Source organism: Mustela erminea, chromosome 6, assembly GCF_009829155.1.
Source record: "Mustela erminea isolate mMusErm1 chromosome 6, mMusErm1.Pri, whole genome shotgun sequence".
Classification (NCBI taxonomy): Eukaryota; Metazoa; Chordata; class Mammalia; order Carnivora; family Mustelidae; genus Mustela; species Mustela erminea.
In genome coordinates this window covers 75,129,312-75,151,052 of record NC_045619.1, presented here as the reverse complement: position 1 = coordinate 75,151,052, position 21,741 = coordinate 75,129,312, and the positions used below count along the sequence as shown (strand labels likewise).

The following is a 21,741-nucleotide window of genomic DNA, read 5'->3' as shown; positions in this document are numbered from 1 at the left end:
CCTTTTCTTTTCTTTTTCTTTTCTTCTTTCTTTCTTTCACTGTGTGATTTTTCCAGCATATCTACCCAAATAAGTATGGAAAACACTGTATTTGCTTACTAGTTAGATGTATCTATTTATCCACTAGTATACCCAATTATAATTGGTTTTTAAATTTTGTCTTAGCATTGTGTTATCCCTAGGAAGAAGTATTGATTGTAGGATATTTGGAAAGTAAAAACAGGATAAAATAGGCAATAAAACCATTTGTAACCCCAACCTGCATCTCCCAGAGAGCTAAAGCGATACTTCAGTGCATTTATGACAATATGTCTGCTTGAGGGGACAATGATGCTGAAGAATACAGTAGTCCAAATTGTCCAACAGACAGATTGTAAATGTTTTTCAGAATTGTTTTATTTAATCTGCCCATTGATTTAATAAAATTCTAAGAAAAAATTGAAAAGAAACTGAAAGTGTGTGATGTAAAGAATTGCCTATTATGGAAGGTTTGAAAAATGGTTTTCAGGCTCCTTTTTTAATTTTTAATGCTGATAGAAAATTGTAATGACAGAGGAAGAGAGGGAAAGACAGAATAAATATGTCTTCTGTCACAACTGGGCCAAATTCCTTTAAGTCCAGATGAATCCATACTAATTATTGTTACTGTAGTATGCCTGAGATACATATTTAAGATTAGTTTATCAACTATGAATTTTAAAATTCTCCTGCCTTTTTGATTTGATGTGTACCTCTTCATTTAAGAGACATGGTCTCTGTCATCATGCTACGTATGGATCACAGATAAGGTCATAAACGTTGGCATCTGTTTATTTTGTTATGATTATCACATTGATAATAGTATCAGTACCTCATAAATCACCTTTTTTGGTCACAGTTGAAAACTATGATTGGCAGAACAGCTGCACAAAAATGTCTTTGAGCAAGCGGTGTGGGTAGTCCCATCATTCTGTAACATGAGCTGGAGAATAGGAGAAATGAGATAGAATCGTTTTCACTCTTGTTTTTCCACTTAGACTGCAACAGCAACAAGGTGGTTAGGAGTCTAGATTTGACTTACCTAGCAAGTTATTTTTCTTCTTGATAAATCAAATGGTGATAATTGTGGAATGTATAATGTTATTTGAGGAAAGTAAGCTTTTAAAAATTTCTTCCCAATACTGTTAATTCCAGTTTTTCCCATTGGTTAAGGACTCCCGTCACAATGTCGAGGTCTGATTTTGAGAGTTTGCAGTCACTTTTGTTCACTAGAACCACCTTATTTTGTTGATCATACGTACTTTTCACCTTAAAACTTTAAATCTCGGGGCCCCTGGGTGGCTCAGAGGGTTAAGCCTCTGCCTTCGGTTCAGGTCATGATCCCAGGGTTCGGGAATGGAGACCCGCATCGGACTCTCCGCTCAGCAGGGACCCTGCTTCCCTCTCTCTCTCTCTGCCTGCCTACGTGTAATCTCTGTCAAGTGAATAAATAAAATCTTTTTTAAAAAAACTTTAATCTCAAACTTACTTCGAAACTCTTTACTTCCTCTTTCTCAGAGCTCTTGTTTTAGCTTCTTGCAGGAGAGCAGGGGCAGAAGGGGGAAGGGTTGATGAGCTGGGAGGGGGAGGTATGGGTTTCTTATCTGGAAGAATTTGGAAGAATCCAGACCTAAAGGTAGCACAAGCTGCACATTCTGCTTGTTCCTCAGGTCTCAGAAGGCATTTCTTAGGGCTGTCACCTGACATCTTCTTTTATTGGCAGCCACAGGCTGGACTTGTGGGCAGGTTCTGTAGCTCAGCAGCCTCTGACTGGGAAACTGGATGGGGCTGTCTACTCCTTCTTCAGGCACCTCAGACATTAGAGTTCCTCTTTTTGGCTTTCGGGAGTGGAAGGAACCTCCTCTTGCTGCTTGAGAAGTAGGATCCTAGCCTGTCACTTTCACGAGTCACTTTGTGGAGAAGGGTCTGACTCTAATGAGAGTGACTCTTGAGCACCTCTGAGCCAAGCATAAAGGGATATACTTAGCATCTTTGGTTTTCAGTTGGGGCCTTCGTTGGAATTTCAGAAGTACAGGAAAGACTCCAGTCAACATCTGTTACCTCTAATTGCAAACGTGATCCTTAGGATCTGCTTCAGTACTCTGGTAATAATATTTCGGTACCAGCTTCGAGTTTACAAAATTGGCATGAGTAAATTTAGGTGGTGGGAGGCACCTTCTTAGGGGTAAACTACTTAGCTTCCTGCTTTCCATAAATCTCTTCTCTTTAGTGAAAGTATGGCACTCTACACATATGCACACACACACATTTTAACTATTTAGGAGATAGTGTTTACATCTGACCCCTCTGGGTGAGGCCCAGAGTGGTCTGGATACTTTTAGAAAAAAGTTAGAAGGAAAATTCCATGAAAGGAAAAACTCATGATAATTTCAGATGCATTATAATCCAGTGTATTAACCTAAAGCCCTCAGCAGTATGGTGTAAATTGCATATTTTTGAGATATTAGCATTAAAAAAGCTTTGTTAAAGGCAATGAATAGGGATTGTATTTGCAGATGCTGAAGTGCTTTGTGATGAAAACATAAACTCCTTTTCTTTTCCCTTCTTTTAACATAACTGAACACAGCATGTTATTTCTCCCAGGTCCACAGTATACCCTTTAGAGAAAACAGTTTCCGATTTTTGGGAAGAAGCCAGCACGGTTATTTTCACCTTTGATATGGCTGTAGTTGGTGATTTCAATCTTACTCTTAAAAAAATTGTCTTGAATAAAAAATATTTTTTGTGTTAACATCTGTAGGTTTTCAGTAGATGTTGGTCAATTAGCTGATTGAAACTTCTAGGTTACAGCTGTTCAGGGTGATCAGAGTGCCCTGATGGGAAGGAGAGTAATCTGTCATTCTTCCCAGGCAGGTATTTTTGCGTCACACAGTTAAGAAGCCAGTCTGTGGCGAGCATACTTTGCTAAGGAGTCTGTGAACCTCTGCCCAGGATTGGCACATTCTGTGAACTCTTTCTGAACCTTGTATTGATTGAGATGCCTTGTTTCTCTCTAAAAACATTCTTGTTATGTGAGAGTGAAGACTTTAATTAACCTTTAAAAAAAGGGCAGTTAAATTTTGGTAGGAGGGCGCCTGGGTGGCTCAGTGGGTTAAGCCGCTGCCTTCGGCTCAGGTCATGATCTCAGGTCCTGGGATCGAGTCCCGCATCGGGCTCTCTGCTCAGCAGGGAACTTGCTTCCTCCTCTCTCTCTCTGCCTGCCTCTCTGCCTACTTGTGATCTCTCTCTGTCAAATAAATAAATAAAATCTTAAAAAGAAAAAAAAAAATTTTGGTAGGAGGCTGTGTACAAAGGAGTGTGAGAAGAATATGTTTTGGGAGAAACTCTGGAGCCAATACAAATATTTTCCTACTTAAGACTTCAGTGACTTAAGGTTGTCTTGACTGTTAGCGATCTTACTTTTTCTACAAATTCTTTAAAATGAGGAGCTAAAGTGATAGTGAGTGATGTTTTCCTAGGCTCTTTCTAGGAAATCATTTATTTCCAGTACCAACTGGTCAAAAACAGGACAGAAAATAGTCCCATATGAATGTATTTCTATTTCTGTAAAATACGTGGTTTCCCTAAGTCCACTGAGTGGGGAAAAGTAATGTCTTATTACTTTAGCCGAATTTCAGTTAATGGTAGTATTTAAAATACTAAATAAAAAAACCCAAAAAAGTCAGCCTGTTAACCAGTACCTGCTTATTTTTTAATGGTATCCGGTGGAGAGGAATTGCAGTTGGGGAATTTTGAGCAGTGTTAGAATTCTGTTGATTCACACACAAAAGAAGTCTTTTTGTTTTGTTTTATTTTGTTTTTACTTTTTAAACAATGGTATAAAAGAGAGGTTTCTTAAACTTATTTTTTAATTTTTTATTTGACAGAGAGAGATCACAGGTAGGCAGAGAGGTGGGGTGGTGGGCCGGGGGAGCAGGCTCCCCGCTGAGCAGAGAGCCTGCTGTGGGGTTCTGTCCCAGGACCCTGAGATCATGACCTGAGCTGAAGGGAGAGGCTTAATCCACTGAGCCACCCAGGTGCCCCAAAAGAGAAGTTTTAAACTTTCTTATCAAGCAGCAGAATTGTTGATTAAAAATAATCAGGACTTCTACTTAGGTTGTGGAAATTAAAAGACCCAGAGCTTGTAAATTCTACCACTGACATATCTGTGACAGATTAAAAGAAACTTCTAAATTTGCTAGTTTTTCATGATTGCTTTGATTGATATGATTTATATTATTTATTTATTTTTTGGGGGTAAAATACCAATATTTTTCTGTAGCTCTCTTTTGTGGAAATAATTTGAGTTTTCTGTTTTAATCTTTTAGGTATGACGTTGATTCCAAGAGCCCCAACCTGTCCAAACATGTAAGTTTATACTTTGTGTCTTTATGATGATTCCATAATAGAAATTACAATATCATTATTTATGATTAATATTTATGTTGTTACATTAATATTAAAGGTATGTGTCCTAACTTCATGTAATAATTGTCATAGAAAATAAGTAACATTTTTCAAGGATTCTAGAATAACATTTGGAGGAACATATTAAAGCAAAGATACCTTTCATAGGTAAAATGAATTAATCTTGTTTATTATTTACTTATCTATTTTTTAAAAAAATGTCACCAGTTCCCTGTAACTGGAGTTGGATCCAACTTGGAGTTGGATCAGGTTAAGATGAAATAGTGAGGCTGTGTCATTTGGAGAGGCTTCACTTCTGGAACAGTGACAAGTTCTTGGGTATAGGCAGAGTGATTTGGTAATTCTGCTGTCCTTGTGGTCCATTCGTTCAATGATATTTTCTAAGTGCCTCCTCATGTTGACATCATGTCAGTTTCTGAGGGTATAGCACGAACAAGATTATAGAGTCCTCCTCAAGGTCTCCTACAGTCTCCTTTTTTTCCTTTTGGGTCCTGATTATCCCTCCATCTATCGGCTGCTCTTATCTCAAGAGCTCTACACTCGGGCTACAACTGTTCCCTGGGAACATTCCCAGGTCCAGGAGCAGCAAAGGGATCAGAAGGAGGCAGAGGTCTGGAGGGAGGGATGAGGGCGAGATTCTCTGGTCAAGCATTGGTGATCTGATCATCCTGTTTATTGAACTGTGGGAATGGAGTTAGGCCAAACTAGGAGGAAGGGCTGTACAGGATCTGAAAACAGCATTCTGAAGAGAGTTTAACCAGGTTTCAAGTGGAATCTGAGTACATGAATGTGGAACTGGCAGCCATGTCAGGGTTAAGAGGTGAAAGGGTTAGGGTTAGGGTTAGGGTCATAGTTGTGCCCAGAGGGTCAGGGAGTTAATTTTTATGTCTCCATTGTTGTAGCCTATGGATTAGAATATATGGAGATTATATATATATATAATTTCCAGTATAATTTGGAGAGGGATAATGTAATGATTCACAGAAGAGAAGACACATGAGAGGTTATCACGGGCAAAGAGGATGATTTAGGGAAACTGGAAAGCTGGTAAAGATAGTGGTAAAAAATCACAATTTACTGTTCTTGTCCTTTGTTGTAAGGAAGCTATGATATTTATTTTGTTACGAAGCATAAAGCAGAATCACTGAAGAAGCATTCAGAGAACAGTCTTTACTTTTTTAAAAAGATTTTATTTATTTATTTATTTAATTTGAGAGCGCGCGCGAGAGAGCACGCGCACGCAAGCCCACACATTGTGGGGGAGGGGCGGCAGGAGAGGGAGACGCATTCTCCCCACTGAGCAGGAAGTCTGGTTGATGGGGGCCTCTGTCCCAGGTCCTGGAGATGATGACCTGAGCCAAAAGCAGATACTTAACTCGCTGAGCCACTCAGGCGCCCCTAAAGAATACTCTTTCCAACTGACTTTTCTAGAAATTGAAAACAAATACTGTATGTAGTAAGCTCATTACTTCCCATGAGTACAGTTCACTGCAGTTGCCATGCCGCTTTCCTGCCCCTCAAAGATTTATAGCATTGTGGCTGGACATTTAAAACTTATTTGCATAGCAAATTGGCATTTGTATTGGAAGTTTTCCAAATTTCACTGGAAGAATCAGAAAAAGAATTCCATTTCCTAGTCAAAGTTTCATTGCAAGGAAAGAAAATGCATTCATTTACCTCACATAGAGGTGGTTAGTATTAAAGAAATTTAAGAGCGACTCATAAATGTGATGTACTTGCCCTTACAGGAGATGCAGCTGGAAACAGGTGTGTGGATGGGGACTGAGACAGCTGTTTTCTCGATTTCTCTCCCTCTGAGGCCACATATTTTTTCCATCATAGTTCTTTTCTGAGCTTCCCATTTCTCTCTGAAGACCAAATCTCTCTGATTATTCATCTTCGTGTACATAAGAAAAATGAACTCCCTAAACCCTGAGCGGACATAGACTTTTAAGGACCCACTCTCCCTGAATACAATTTTTATGTTTCTCAGTTCAGACTACTTTTTTAGAGGGCATGATAACTGGGCAATTAAGGACATTCCCATGGGGTTGGATATTTTGAGGGTAAGTGGGAAGGTGGTAAATGTCGTCCTTATCAGTGTCACTGCTTTGAGTCCAGGGCAGAGAGTAGTATGTAGGATAGGAGAGTACCTCAAACATGATTGTATTTTCCTTAAATAATCTGCAATTATTACTATATGAGATATATACTACATATATATCTCTATCTTAAAATGTTGCTTTTGCAGAATAGCTTTTTATATTTTTCCACACAAAACACTTCATATCTTCCTCTTGGTATCTTGACTGTGCTTGACCCTCGTGCTCTCTCCTATACCACCTTCTTATCACTGTAGTTATTTTCAAAACAGCCTAGGTTTTTACCATCTTCCTTTACTGTGTTCTGGTTTTCATTTCTGCTTGAACTATTCTGACATAGGTTAGAGGAAAGTTTTGTGGCTTCACTTTCTACTTTACTTTGAATTCCCCATTATTTTGGGACAAAATTGACTGCCCTGTTCTGGAAATCCTCATCTCCTCTGACTTCCACAGAAGTGCCTCCTTTGCGTAGATGCCTGGATGGCTCAGTTGGTTGAGCATCCAACTCTTGATTTGGCTTAGGTCATTATCTCAGGGTTGTGAGATGGAGCCCTGTGTTGGGCTCTCTGCTCAGTGGGGAGTCTGCTTCTCTCTTTTTCCCTTTCTCTCTACTCCTCCTCCTGTACAAATTCTCTCTCTCAAATAAATCTTTAAAAAAAAAAAAAGGTAAAGTAAACGTCTCTCTTGCTTCTTTTCCTACCTCAGTGTTTACTCATGTTCTTTTTTTAGTTTCTCTTCCTCTTCCTGTCCTCTAATACTAGTATTTCTCCTGGTTTGGTTTTTAGGGTTTTTTTTAAAGATTTTATTTATTTATTTGACAGAGAGAGATCACAAGTAGGCAGAGAGGCAGGCAGAGAGAGAGAGAGGGAGGGAAGCAGGCTCCCCGCTGAGCAGAGAGCCCAATGTGGGGCTCGATCCTAGGACCCTGGGATCATGACCTGAACCGGAGGCAGAGGCTTTAACCCACTGAGCCACCCAGGCACCCCTAGCTTTCATCTCTTACTGTGTCAGCTCTCCTTGGGAGATCTCAACCATTTCCATGCCTTACCCCGGTAACTCCCAAGTGTCTGTCCCTCTGCATACCTCAGCAAATACAAGTTTCCAGCTGCTTGTTAGATATTGCCTGGTAGATATTCTGCAGAAGCCTAAAACTTAGATACAACAAAAATGTATGACCTTTTCCAGGTTTGCTCCTCTGCTTGTATTATCTATTGCCAGAATTATCAACAGTGTACTACTTAGGAAACTTGATTGTGTGTTCATCGCTTTTTGTCTCACATACGACATCCTGTGCGTGACCAAATCCTGTTCATTCTGATGAAGTATGATTTCTCTTTTGTCTTCTTCCTTTCTTACTGTTACTTATTCCAGACTCATCACCTTTGTCTTAATCTATTGCATGGCTTCCTATAGTTCTCGTGTTTTGTATTACCTCACATTTTTTTTTTTAAAGATTTTATTTATTTATTTGACAGAGAGAAATCACAAGTACACTGAGAGGCAGGCAGAGAGAGAGAGAGAGAGAAGGAAGCAGGTTCCCTGCTGAGCAGAGAGCCCGATGCGGGACTCGATCCCAGGACCCTGAGATCATGACCTGAGCCGAAGGCAGCGGCTCAACCCACTGAGCCACCCAGGCGCCCTTACCTCACATTTTAATGTATTCTTTGCATTACTCCTTATGTTATATGTCTTCAATATATTTAGTAAGCAGTACAAATTTGTTAATAATTGTGTGAGCTTGTAAATAGATGAAGCATGTTAGAAGAGGGAGGAAATGTGTTTTTGAATTGTTACAAGAACTGTTGGAGATTACTGTCTTGAATTTCTGTTAAAAATTAACAACAAAAGCCCTTCCTAATTTAAAAGCATCCAAGGACAGATTTTAGGTGGAAGAGCATATAACTCATTCAACCCAAAAAGAGTTCAGGAGGCATTTAGATCAGAGGAGCCAATAAACAAACTAGGTCTACTCCCTGAGGATACACTTGTTTCAAAGTGTGGTTGTCTACCTGCCAGTTCTGCAAAGTGAAATAAAAACTGGAACCTTTTAGGAGAGACTGCAAAGTGCCTGGGCTTGCATGTGGAGAACAGGCACACCTTTCACAAAGGGCATTTGGTAGCAAGAGAGACTCCTTGAGTCAACAATAAGAAAATCTTTTTTTTTTTTCCATTCTTATATCTGATAAGTTTGGCAGAAACCCCCTCCAGGATGACTTTATTTGATTTCAGTACATAAGGGTCTTAGATCAAATTCTTAAATTTTTGAAACTAGTGGGGAAAATGGAGATACAATACAGAATTTTACCTTAGATTTCTAACTTTGCAAATGAACACAAAGTGAGTGGATAAAGGATCAGTATCCTTTTAACTGATTTTACTAGTGGAGAAACATTGTGCTCCAGGCTGACTTATGGAAACCAGGGACAGTTTCCAATGCAGGATTTATCCACTTTATGATCCTCTAAGAAAATTACTGAAATATTATCACCCCTGAAGTGTTAGATCCTGTGAACAGAATCTGGCATTTTGAATTCCAGCTTTGTTCTCTGAGTGCTGTTGAACCCACTCATCTTAATGCTATTAGCAGAACTACGTAGCATACTTTCATTTGCATAATTTAATTGCACCAGCCAAATCATTAATGAAAAGATTAATAACAGGGCCATAATTGGTGAGTCTAGGATTCTGCTTGGTGTTCTAGGCCAGATGATATCAAAACTGTACTTCGTGTGCTAAATTTTCATACCCACCAGGCAATCCAAAATGTATTTATTCATTTGGTTGATTTCAGAAGGTACGCACTAAAATTTTTGTTTTAGACATGTTAATGGATCACTGGATTATTTTGGCCACAAAATACCAGCCTTTAGTGAAGTGTATCTTCTTCAATATATTTTCGAAGGATCATCTATAGAAGCTTCTACATGTAGATGAGTTGTATTTGAATATTTCATTTGAAAGATAATTGTTTGAACCAAGAAGTGCTTTTTCTCATAGGAAGAGATTTATAAATGGGGCATGGTTTTTTTTTCATTAGAAGAAAAGCTAATTTAACCCATATATAACTGAACCGAATTCTAATGTATTGTCATAAAATCAGGCGAGTTATGAATGTGTTTCATGTGCTGTTCAAGTGCTGAGGAATGTTGCAGTGTATAAGACAAACAAGGTCCCTGTCCTAAAACAGCTTACACTTTGGAACTGGGGAAGTGGAGTGGGCAGATTTATTTAATAGAAACAAATGCAAAATGATTAAGATATCTTTATACACTGTAAACTCTTAATACTGAGAGAGAGTGGCCAATGAAGAACGCTAGCTAGAAACTTTGGTTTCTCTCATCCAGGCAGTGAGAATTTGGACCAGTTCTCATCCTGGGCATACTTAAGAAAGAGAAGGAGGGAACTATTGAAAATCTTGAGGAAGAGCATTCTAGGCAAAAGGAACAGTAGTGCAAGAACCTTAAGTCAGGGAAGAACTTGGAATGTTGATGTGACTGAATGATAGCTACCATCTGTAGAGTACTGTGAATAATGAGAGTGGAATGAAATTGTTAGAAAAAGTACACAGAATTTAGATGAGGCAGAGATCTGTAGGCCAAGGCTTGCAAAAAAAAATTTTTTTTTAATGGATTTTGATGGAGAATGATGTAATCTGATTTATATATTTAAATAAGATGGCAGCTAAAGTGGAGGATGGGGTTAGGAGGTAAGATTGGGATTAAGGAGACTTTAGAGGAGGTCGTTGAGAGGACATGAACACTGGTTGACCCATGGGCTCTACCTGATTCCTCCCTCCCCTGACCTGTGCACTGTCCTGTTGCAAGGATGTAGCCTTGAGAGAGTAATGTATTGTTGAGACCATCTGGACTGAATATATGACTGAACCGTATTAAGGCGTCTATAAAAAGGTCTTAAGATTCTGTCAGGCAGGAGATTGTGGAGATCTCCTCACCTTAGAGATCACCTTGGAGATAGTGAAGATACATTCGCTTTGAAGCCACCCAAGATAAGCCTCATATTCCCTTGGTTATTAAACTTGCCACCTCCTAGTCTGAAGTGGCCTCCCTTTTTCTTCAGTCTTTCCTTGATCTCCATGTATGGGGGCCAGTTTTAGATTTCACTTGGGGAATCCCCCTGATTGTAAACCAAAAAGGACTTGTAAGACTGATATAATTTGACTAGATGAACAGTATTTGGTGGGTGTAACACTTCAAGGGCTAAGAGGTGGTCAGATTTTGGTGATATGATTGCTGATGGATTGTATGTCCAGCAAGAATTTAAGAGAAGAAGTTAGAATGACTCCTAGGTTATTGGCGAGAGCCACAGGATAAATGGTATTTAATTTATTGCAAGGAGCACACTGGGAAGGAAGAGATGAGGTTGTGGGGTGAAGATAAAGAACGCAGCTGTCGGAGCTGGATTATGTTTTTTGAGACCCCAGTAAGCATCCAGCTGGAAATACTGACTAGGCTGTGTCTGGAAAATAGGTAGCTTTGGGAACCATTGGCCTATGGAGTTAAAACTCAGTAAATTTACCTATTATATTATATTAATATGTATTAATATGTACAAATTAATATACATAATTAAATTATATATTATATCTACCTACCTATCTGTCTATATATGAAAAAACATATAAATGGAGAAGAGAACAGAACAGAAACTAGAAACTTAGGTGAACTGAAGCATTTAGAAACTTAGGGGAAGAACATTAGCCAGAATTATCATTTTTAGAAGCTAGTTAGGACATGTCACTTTCCAATTCAAACCCTCCAAAAGGTTATCTACGCTCTATACTCATGATGGAATTCACAGTCCTTCAGGGGCCCCTGATTCCCTCCTCTCTTTTTGCATTCTCTTCCTTGCTCATTCTGCACCAGCCCCCCTGGCCATCTTGCTTTTCCTTGAACGCCCCAAGCATATTCTTGTCCGAGATTTTGTTTTTGCCTTTTCTCCAGCCTTGAATGCTTTCGTGCCAAACTCAGTGTGGTTCTTTTTCTCACATTATTTAGATTTCTACTAAATTGTCACCTACTGAGAAGCCTTCTCAATAATAACTTTCTTTTTCTATGTAAACATACTTTCCAGTCCTCAGTAGATGATGAGAAATAGCCTTATAAGCATATTCAAGCTGAAGTATATATGACTGATGTTTTATAAATGGATTGTGTTTCTATTTACATTTTCAGTAGGTCTTGTGAATCTTAGACTTAAAGACAGAGAGATTAGGATAATGCTTGAGGTAGGTTTGATGACAATATCTTTAGCACTCATTAACTTATATTAGTTGTGATTGTTGGCATTGCTAAACTGGCCCTTATTCGGGCAGGATGCAGTATTTAATAATGATGTTGACTGATAGTATTACATTACATTTAATACTGTTATCTAATATCTAATTCTCTAATAATGCTATAATATGCTTCATATTATTTAATAGCAGTATGTAGTAAGTTTTCTCATTATTTGGCCTGTCAGTTGTCTCACCATGATTACTGGCAGTGGGAATATTTAACTTATTTTCTGTAAACATATTACATTTCTCACTTCTTTGTTGATGAGAATTAATATTCTGTGTAAACTGATGTGCTCCCAAAAGGTAAATATTTTCCAAAAGGTAAATATTTTCCATAGGTTTGTTTTTTCTTTGAATAGTATAGCTTTACTTTTTAATCTCTGTATAATATGGTTTGCAATGACTAAATAATATATGTTGTGGATGATTTTTAAAAATTGGTTAATTTAGATCAATAACCATCCACTCATCATTGAAAACTTTTATTTCCATTCAGTGACTTACAGCTGCTTTCATTTGGACTCTTAGCAAACAAGACTATTTTGAAAAAAAGCCTTTGTGTGGGTGAGGGGAGAAATAATACATTGAGCTTTCAAGTATAATTTTGAAATTATATTTGTGGCTTAACCACTGATGTACAAGTTTAGAAATTTTATTAATCTCTTGGAGGCAGATTAGTATTTTTGATTTGTAGATGGATCCATCCATTAAAAAAAAAAATCCCTGCTTAAAACAAGTAGTATTATTATGTTAAAATTTGATACATTGTTTCCACTAAAATATTGAGTCCAGTTGTTTCATATTGAGTTTGCCTTATTTCCAAAATAGCATAGAGATGTGCTAAAAACCATAAAGAAAGTGGAAGTCATTATTGGAGCGCAGAAGCACCATGTTGGATTATTATAAATGGTTGCCATATTAGAATATAGTGCATGACATAACGAAGTCATACCCCAGTCTTTATAGTGGATGTGATTAGTATGAATTAATTAAATATGAAGGAAGTCAGTAATATTAACAGGGAGTACCAGCAATAAATTAGGTAATGTTGACTATAAAATTTCACAGGTAATATATGTTTCCTCATCAATTTTTTTTACAATAGTCATAATATTGTAAAAGCAAAAAATTGCTCTTACACATTTAGTTAGTGTGAATATGCCTAAATCAGTTAAATGATCACAAAATGGGTACAAGCAATAAAAGGAGGTAAATAATGAGTCTGTCTTATCAAGAAATAGAATGATTAGCTACTGAACAGTTGACTGCACTCAATTATTGTTCTTTGTCATAACTTAGCTGTCAGTAAGTCTGTTTAATGTCTTTTAATCTAAATTATCTATTAATTAGAGATATCATATTTTCAGATCCTTCTTGATCACTTCATAAAACATTTATAGATTACCTTTTTAGACTTCTGAGGGGAAATACTCCACACTCTTGAATGCTTATGAAATTGTTTATGATGAAGCTAATGATCAACTACGGTTGATTTGCTTTATGAGAATATAGAAATGAAAAATTTCACTTACCTTTAATGCCTCCTGGTCATTATACCATTGTTTTAAAAATGTTCTTTTATATATGTATGTTTATGTGCATACTACTTAACATGTTAAGATGAATTGGTATATAAGATGCTTTTGTATTTATAGTGGTGCTTAGAATGAGCATTTGAATTGGCCATGAGTGTAAAGGGGATATGAAATAATTTATGCAAGTAATTATAGTATCTGCAAATCTAGTGGCAAGGGATAAATTTTGAGTATATAGTAATATCCTTTTAACCCCAGGGAAGTAGAGAGGAGAAGAAAAGCGTATCTTTATTAAATGCTTACCATGTTCCCAGCATCTGTTCTAAGTGCTTCGCATACATTATCTGCATATACTATCTTATTAAATGCTTTGCATAGATTGTCTCATTTGGTCCTTTCAACAACTTAATAGGTAGGCATTATTTATTATGTCAATTTTATAGATCAAGATACCGAGACATAGAGTCGTTAGTAAGACTTATATTAGTCAGTGGTCATTTGTAAGACTTACATTAGGAAGCAGTTCAGCCAGAACAGAAACATAAGCAGTATAGACAGTCATAGTTCTCACTCTTAAGGAATATGTTATACCGCTTTGCTAAACAAATTAAGTAAATGTATGCATGTATACTTGTATGTAAAAGGTCTTTTAAAAAGGCTATATCAGAGTTAATACTGGTACCTAGCAAGCAAACAAATAAGCCAACAAACAAAACCAGTTCCTTTATTGCAAAGCAAACTAACTTATTAATATTTGTAAATTATTAAAGTACATAGCATTAATGTAACTTTTATGAATGTAAATAAGTAGCTAGCCACAATATAATACAAAATGTAGATAGAGGAATTGAGCAGTAAAAAATGGTCTGAAGAAATAATGAAGTAGTAAGTTTGAAGGAGTTAGAGTATTATGCTCAAGTGTGCAGTTAAAGATGACGTTCTCCTGAATATTAAAAAGAAAAATAAGAGAAATACAGTTGACCCTTGAGCAACATGGGCGTTAGAAGTGCCAATCCCCACACAGTTGAAAATCTGTGTATAACTTTTAACTTCCCCCAAAACTTAACGGCTTAATAACCTTCTGTTGATGGGAAGCCCTACTGATAACATAATCAATTAATAGTAATTTTGTAGATTATATTCATTATGTATTGTGTTCTCACAATAAAGTAGGCTAGAGAAAAGAATTTGTTATTAAGCAAATCATAAGAAAGAGAAAATAAATTTATAGTACTATACTGTGTTTATTGAAAAAATCCAAAGCATAGTTTAAACCCGTGTTATTCAAGAATCAACTGTATTTTTGTATAATAATCAGCTAGAATCTGATGGTAGAGCAATGCTTCCTTGTTTTTGTTCTTTTTTTAAAGATTTTATTTATTTATTTGACAGACAGAGATCACAAGCAGCAGAGAGGCAGGCAGAGAGAGAGGAGGAAGCAGGCTCCCTGCTGAGCAGAGAGCCCGATGCATAGCTCAGGCCCAGGGTCCTGGGATCATGACTTGAGCCGAAGGCAGAGGCTTCAACCCACTGAGCCACCCAGGTTCCCCTGCTTCCTTGGGTTTTGAGCTGAATTTATTAGTAATAAAATTAGATTTAGGTAGTTAATGGGAATAATCCATAAACTCCCTTTGATGGATTGGTAACTTTTTTGAACTTCCTATGCAAGGCAAAAGTCATATTATTGTTATAAGGCCTGTGTGCTATGCTTTCTGCTCTTTTCTTGTCCCCTTTCCTTTGTATTGCTAGATCCTTCAGATTTAACAACAGCATACGGCCTTCAAGGTCATATCTGGATACTTTTAAAGAGTGGTAGAACTTAACACTATATACTAACAACATGGTTTATGTACATTTAAGTACATTTCAAAACTAGGTTCTATCTGTGTATTATGTAGATTATAAAATAATTATTAACTGATTTGGCAAATATTTATTAATCTCTTGGTCATTTTGGGGAAAGCCCAATTATGAATGCAATTGAATGAATTGAAACATTTCTCAACTGCCAGATACTATAAACTAGATTTGGTCTATGTGTGGGTGAAACCTGTGGAAACACCCCTGGATTTATTACTGGAAATTCTTTTATGGCGTAATTATAATGACTCATTAACTGGAACACGCCATCACAGTAAGAAACAATAAAGTAGTTTGTGTTCAAGTGTAACTTTTATTTCTGTCTTTAACTACAGATGAAAATATCTAAAAATATGCATTAAAGGACATGTATTCTATTACTGATTGGGTAAAATGAGTAGAAAATGTGAGACATTGAGAAAACTAAAAAAGAGATCAGTAGAAATTTCCAGTGAAAGGCGTAGTTACCAATCTCCGTATGCCAATTTTTCCACTGTGAGTGGTAAATGTGTTGCTTGCTAGGGAACACATAAACACAGATGGAATAAAACAACTACATAAATGCCTTAAATATTTAGGGGCAAAGTATGCAATAACTCTAGAGATAATATATAGAGATGCATACCATATCTTTTCGGTACACATTTTATTGATTTTATTATTTTATTTTCCCTTTTGTTCAGCAGTGATGATATTTGTGTGCTCTCTGTTTGCTAGTATTTCCATCCTTTTGTGGATATGCTCAATATCTAGTATTGTTTTCTTGAGGAATGACAACACAGAACAGCTTATAGCATGCACAGCTACCTATCAGTATCTATATAGAAGAATTCTAGAATCCCCCGTGTATTTTTCACTGCTGATTCAGAAGAACAATGATCTATTCCAGATCTTTAGTATTCAGCACTGACTTTCTGCCATGAGACTTAGAGAAAATTTAGGTTTTTAAACCCATGAACATATCTGTAAAGTCCGTTTTGAAATTGGGAAGTTATTAAGGATTTTAAATATTAAGGAATTTAAATATATCAAGGCTTTGCCTAAAGTACTTTTTACCTACTTGGAAGCAAAAATTGAAAATGATTTTGCACTTTCATGACAATGTTGTAACTGAACTAATGTGAGTTCGCTCTTTGGTGAGTCACAGATACACCAAGTGGAGTTGTCCCAGAAAGGAAATTTTATTTGCAGCAAATGAGGAGATCATAGGGAGTGACTTCTAAAGCCGTATCTCTCCAAGCAAGAGCAAGGGTGAATGGGTTCCTTTTATTTAGGGTTCTGGTGAATATTTAGAAAGGGGAACCTTGTCATCATATATAGAGGAGGGCTTAGGGTTGCATATGCACCTTAAGGAAACATGCCTATACATACATTGTATGTTATGTTAGTGAGGCTTGGGCTCTTCCTTGGGGGTATTTCAGCATGATAATGATGGAGAGGTTACTGTCCTTCACTACATGGTCCATTTGCACATGTGTGAGTCCCTGGTTAAGCTCAAGCTGGTCTGGGTGGTCTGGGCCTCCAGAGCTCTTCACCAGGGCAGTCATTAAAGCTTGAGGAGTAGTTTCGATTTCCATCAGGGGATGCTATGCCTCTTGGGTCTTTTTGGCTTGCACTAAGTAAGAGATAAGCTAGAAAGAATTTAAGGAAAAATGTGGGACAAAGCTCAACGAGTACAAGCAGGTGAGCGGTAAAGGTCAGGTCCTGGGTTTAGCTGGTGACGTCATTCTGTAAGCCATCACTTTTCAGATCTAGAGTAATTTTCTGTCTGTCTCTTCCTATCTCCACTGTACTCCCTGTACACTCCCTGCTGATGTAGGGAAGACGTTAGTGTTCGAAGCTGGCAGCCAAGAAGGAATTCTTGAGATGTCTTTGGTGCAGAAAGGTGGTTTTATTGAAGCACAGGGACAGGACCTTGGGCAGAAAGAGCTGCACTGGGGTCATGAACAGTGGCCCATTACGTCTTTTCAAAATGGGAGGGGATCAGAGATAGCACAAGTCTCTAAGGAATTTTGGAAGCAAGGTTTCCAGGACCTTGAGGAGGCTGGCCATTGTTGGGGAAAGGTCATTTATTGCTGTCTATTAAAACCTGAGTCATGAGACCCTTCAGATGTATATCAGTGGGTCATATGCTTGGCAAATGACTGCCAACATGTATCTTGGAGGTAGATAAAGGAAGTTTCCAAAGAAATTTGTACATATTAAAAGTAGATTTGTAGGATCCTGGGGTCCGGCTGAGGTTGCCCTTTGCCCTTAACAGAGTATTAACATCGAGGCAGCTGAGTCCCTAGAGGAATGTCACTCTGCCTGTTTTAAGGACTTGTCAGTGGGGCTGTTAGTAGAAAGAACTTTAATAATTTTTCTTCTGCCTTTGTTTTCCGCATCACCTCCATGTGCAAGCATAGTTTACACCAAATCCTGTCACTTTTCTCTGCAAGGTTTCCTACAACTCTAGTTTGGGCCTTAACACTTGGCTTCTTTAATAACAATTAGAGTCTTCTGATCCATCCAGCTTCCAGATTTTTCCTCATCCATTTTGCACACTAGTACCTGAGTAATCTTCTGAATGAAACAAGGGAGCGAGGTTCTTGTCTCACGGAATCAAAGAATGAATCTCGCGGGCAGAGGAGAGTGAGCAAAACTGATGATTTTATTAAGCAAGGATACAGGAAAAAGCTCTCAGGAGTGAGAGGGGTCCCCACCGGGTTGCCAGTAAGGGCTCTTCATCTCTAGCCTTTTATTAGAACTTTAGGAAACTTGCTGGTGGTTAAGTCGATGGCCTGGAAACAGACATGATACTTGCCCATCATGTGAGAGTTTTTGTTTTTGCGACCTCCATGATCTATAGATAACATATTGCTAGGTCTGGTTAATCTTTATAGTGAACTTTTCCTTTGAGGCCTGATTCGTTTTTGTGGTTATTTTTTATTTTCTGTGGTTACAGTGTAATTATTAGAAAAACGTTTTAGCCCTAGCAGCTAAGATAGAGTGGTCTAAATTTTCCTGATCTCTGTCTTTGTTCTGTTTCGATGTCTGCATGCCTCAGATACCTTCAGAGCTAGTTGGAGCCCCCATTCTTGCCCTACCTAAAGTCCTATCCTTTACCTATTCATGAATGTACCATTGCAGTGGTATCCCTGCATTGCTGTAAGGCTTCCAGTTGCTTTTCATTATCTTAAGGCAACTCTTGTGTGTGTTTGTTTTTGCCCAGCCGACCGGACCTTTCTGGCTCTTCATCTTCAGTTCTGCCCTTTACTTGAGGCCCACTCTTTTCTCATTACATCTTGCCTGATCTGTTCTCTAGGACTTTGTCAGGGAGTAAAAAATAATTCTCCTTCTACCCTTCTAGGTTCTTAGCTGACAACCCTCTGTAATGAAAAAGATTTCTGTAATGAAAAACAAATGAAAATTTAATACCATGGTATACCTTCTGTAAAATTCCAGAAAAAACGGAGTAAGTCTCCAAACCTTATACCATCTCTAGCCAAAGACAAAGGATGCTGGTGAGTGGGGAATCCGTTATAGGAGGTTTTCAGGCAAAGCATATTGAAGAGGGCAGGTTTATGCAGATTGAAATCTCTTGCCTTCTCCACTATGAAGAAATCCTAGAGATTTAGTACCCCCTACTTCCTAAACAGGGGGGTACTAAGAGGGAGACACCCTTACAAATGGAATTTTTTTTTTAATAAATGCAAATATCTCCTACAAAAGGGGCACTTCTAACCTGGTTTTCTGAGTTTCTCCTGTGTCTGCTGCTTCTCTTAAAATAATCCTTCTGCCAAAGAGGCGTATTATGGGGTAGCCAATTCTGTTCTCCTTTACCTGGAATTGTAGCTGAACTCAAGGGGCTCACTGCCTGGGGTGAATTAAGTTGAACACCATCCAAGGAAATGTTGAAAGCGAACTTTTTATTACTTTTTACAAGTGAGGAGCTGGAGGCAGCTGTCAAAGCACTGTCTCCCCCTGGGGTGAGTACTGGAAGCTTTTATTTGGTGTATGGTGGGGGGGGGGGTTGCATATGTGCTACATACAAATTAAGGAGTTACACATATTCTATTATTTAGGCACTTTGGTTCAGTTGCACATGCCTAGCATGTCAGTGCGCTACTACATGCATCTATGTTCAAAAACTAGCAGAAAAACCCACCTATAGGAGGAGATCTGAGTTTTATAATGAGCTAAAGGTAGCTACAGGACAACTTTGGGGGGCTTCTGCAGGTCCTCAGCTCCAAAAGGGCTCAAGCTGGCCCAAACTGGCTCCCTTCAGGTGAAAGAAACACCTACCAAGGGCCTAAAAGATGAAACCTCTAGGTGATGTGATGTCTGAAGGGGGTGTCTCTTTATTGGAGCCGGGGGGGGGGGGGGCCCAAATGGGGGCTGACTATCTGGTGGAAGCTGGTGAATCGGGAGGTAGAAGAATTAACCTGAAGCAGAACAAAGAGATAAAAGTTTATTGACTACATTGTTAGGGAGCAGTGGCCAGATAGAAGAGAGATCGTCTGCAATGAGGCAGTGAGGCTGTTTTTAAAGGGGGGAAATGAGGAGGTATAGCGACATACAGAATTCTGCCTTTTTAGGCAACTGTGCCTGGTTGTAAACCCACTGGTCATTTAGGGCCTGTGGTTGTTTGGAGGTGGGTCTGAGACCTGATGGGCCTGTCTGTTCAGCCTGGTGGTATCTGAGGGCCCTTTCCACATTCCGTTCCTTCAGTCTGTTTGCCTAAAAGTGGCCTCTACAAGCTGGGTGTCTTTTTTGATGGAAATGGATGGTTTTTGCAAAATAAAACACATTCCTCCTGGCTTTTGTCCTTTTCCCCACTTCCATCTCCTCATCGCTTTAGTCCTCAGATCTGAGTAACTTCACATTCGCACCCTAGTTAACAGAATGTCCAACTCTCTTCTGTCCACGATCGGGTTCTTACATGGCTCCCAAGGCTTACCAGCTTTGCGACATGTTACCCTGACTATCCTAGTCTCCAGTGTGGACTTTGTTTCCTTCATGAGACTTAGAGCACTCTCCCCATTTATTTATTTTAAATGGGATACACAGTTTTTACTTCTGTGGCTTGTTAGACATTTAAAATTTTTATTTATTAAAAACTTCAAACAACATTTTATTTGACTTCATTTCTGTCCATCCTTCTTAGGGCTTCTCTTGGACTGTTCACCTGTTCAATTTAGGGAGATCTTTCACCTTCTCCTTTAAGGGATTCAAATCATATACAGACTAAATTAGAGGGTGTGTGTCTCTCTGGAATACTAACATATCTTCTTGACTCCTGTATCCAGATGATGTCGGGACTCTTCTTTTATTGGCCTGTGAGATTGTATTGTATTTATATTAAATTCTTAGGGAGCATACTAATCTAGAATTGGAACATCTGGGTCAGTCTTGACTCTGCTACTTACTGACTGCTTAAAACATGAAAAGATCAACCTCCTATATGATTAGGAGTTTCTTTATATGTGAAGCAGAGATTAACAACCGACCTTTCATTTTGCAAGGTTATTCTGAATCCTGAAAATAAGTAAAAGATTGTACTTGAAAATAAGATTCATCTAGCTGTATATTCATGAACTTTATAATCTAATATATTTAACCTATTTTTAGGTGCTTAATATATGCTAATATTAACTAATGCAGTAACTCATTCATCCTCAAAACAACTCTGTGAGGGGCACTAGTACATGTTAAAAACAGGAGAGTTTAATTAATTGCCCAGTCCCAGGTAATCAGTAGCAATCATGGAATTGACCCCTGGTGGTGCGGCTTGGGACTCCCTCCTCCAACCCCAGCATCATACCCACATCTCACAACTTATCTTATGTAGCTAGTTCTGGTATTGGCTAACCACAGCTGCTCTGTGCTTTCAGTCTGCCTCCTCAGCCCCAAGTTTACTAGGTTCAGAAGCATCTAAAATCAAGCCAGTTGTGAATTCAATTCCTGCAACGTTTCTCCAAGTTTGTTGTAATTTCAGAAAGAAAAGCCGTGTCTTGCTTACTTGCAATAACAGACCTGCTGTGATAAAAAGGACAAAGGGCTTTGCATACTTGCAGGAAAATCACATGCTTAAATGAATGCATATGGAGCTTATTTTACTATTGGAGGTTAGAGAATTTGGTATTTCAGCAATGAAACCAATGCAAATATGATGTACAAAATATGTAGTAGTGTAAAGACAGTCTGAGAACTTACGAGCTTTAATCCTCTTATCTATTTTAGGACTTTCTGGGACAAGTGTTTTGTACATTGGGGGAGATTGTTGGTTCTCAGGGAAGTCGCCTGGAAAAGCCAATAGTGTAAGTATTTTTTAATCCAGACAAAGAAATGTTAACTCTTCGGTTTTCATTTTGGTAGTTTGGAATTGATGAATATGTGGTTGGAGACCAAAAGTGGGTTTAAAAATCTTATTGAGTTTTTTTTCTTCTAACAAATAGTGTTGACATGTTTATATTTTAGCCTTCATGTTACAAAATGTTCACAAGATGAAATGAGGAGA

General features: G+C 38.2%; 1 protein-coding gene across 1 annotated transcript in view; it reads left to right on the top strand.

The window, feature by feature from the left end:
* CPNE8 (copine 8) overlaps window positions 1–21,741 on the top strand; it is a 211,758-nt gene that overhangs the window by 58,331 nt on the left and 131,686 nt on the right. The window contains exons 5-6 of the mRNA XM_032347726.1: window positions 4,347–4,386; window positions 21,465–21,541. Coding sequence (XP_032203617.1) covers window positions 4,347–4,386; window positions 21,465–21,541 — 117 coding nt within the window. The remainder of the gene's footprint in view (window positions 1–4,346; window positions 4,387–21,464; window positions 21,542–21,741) is intronic.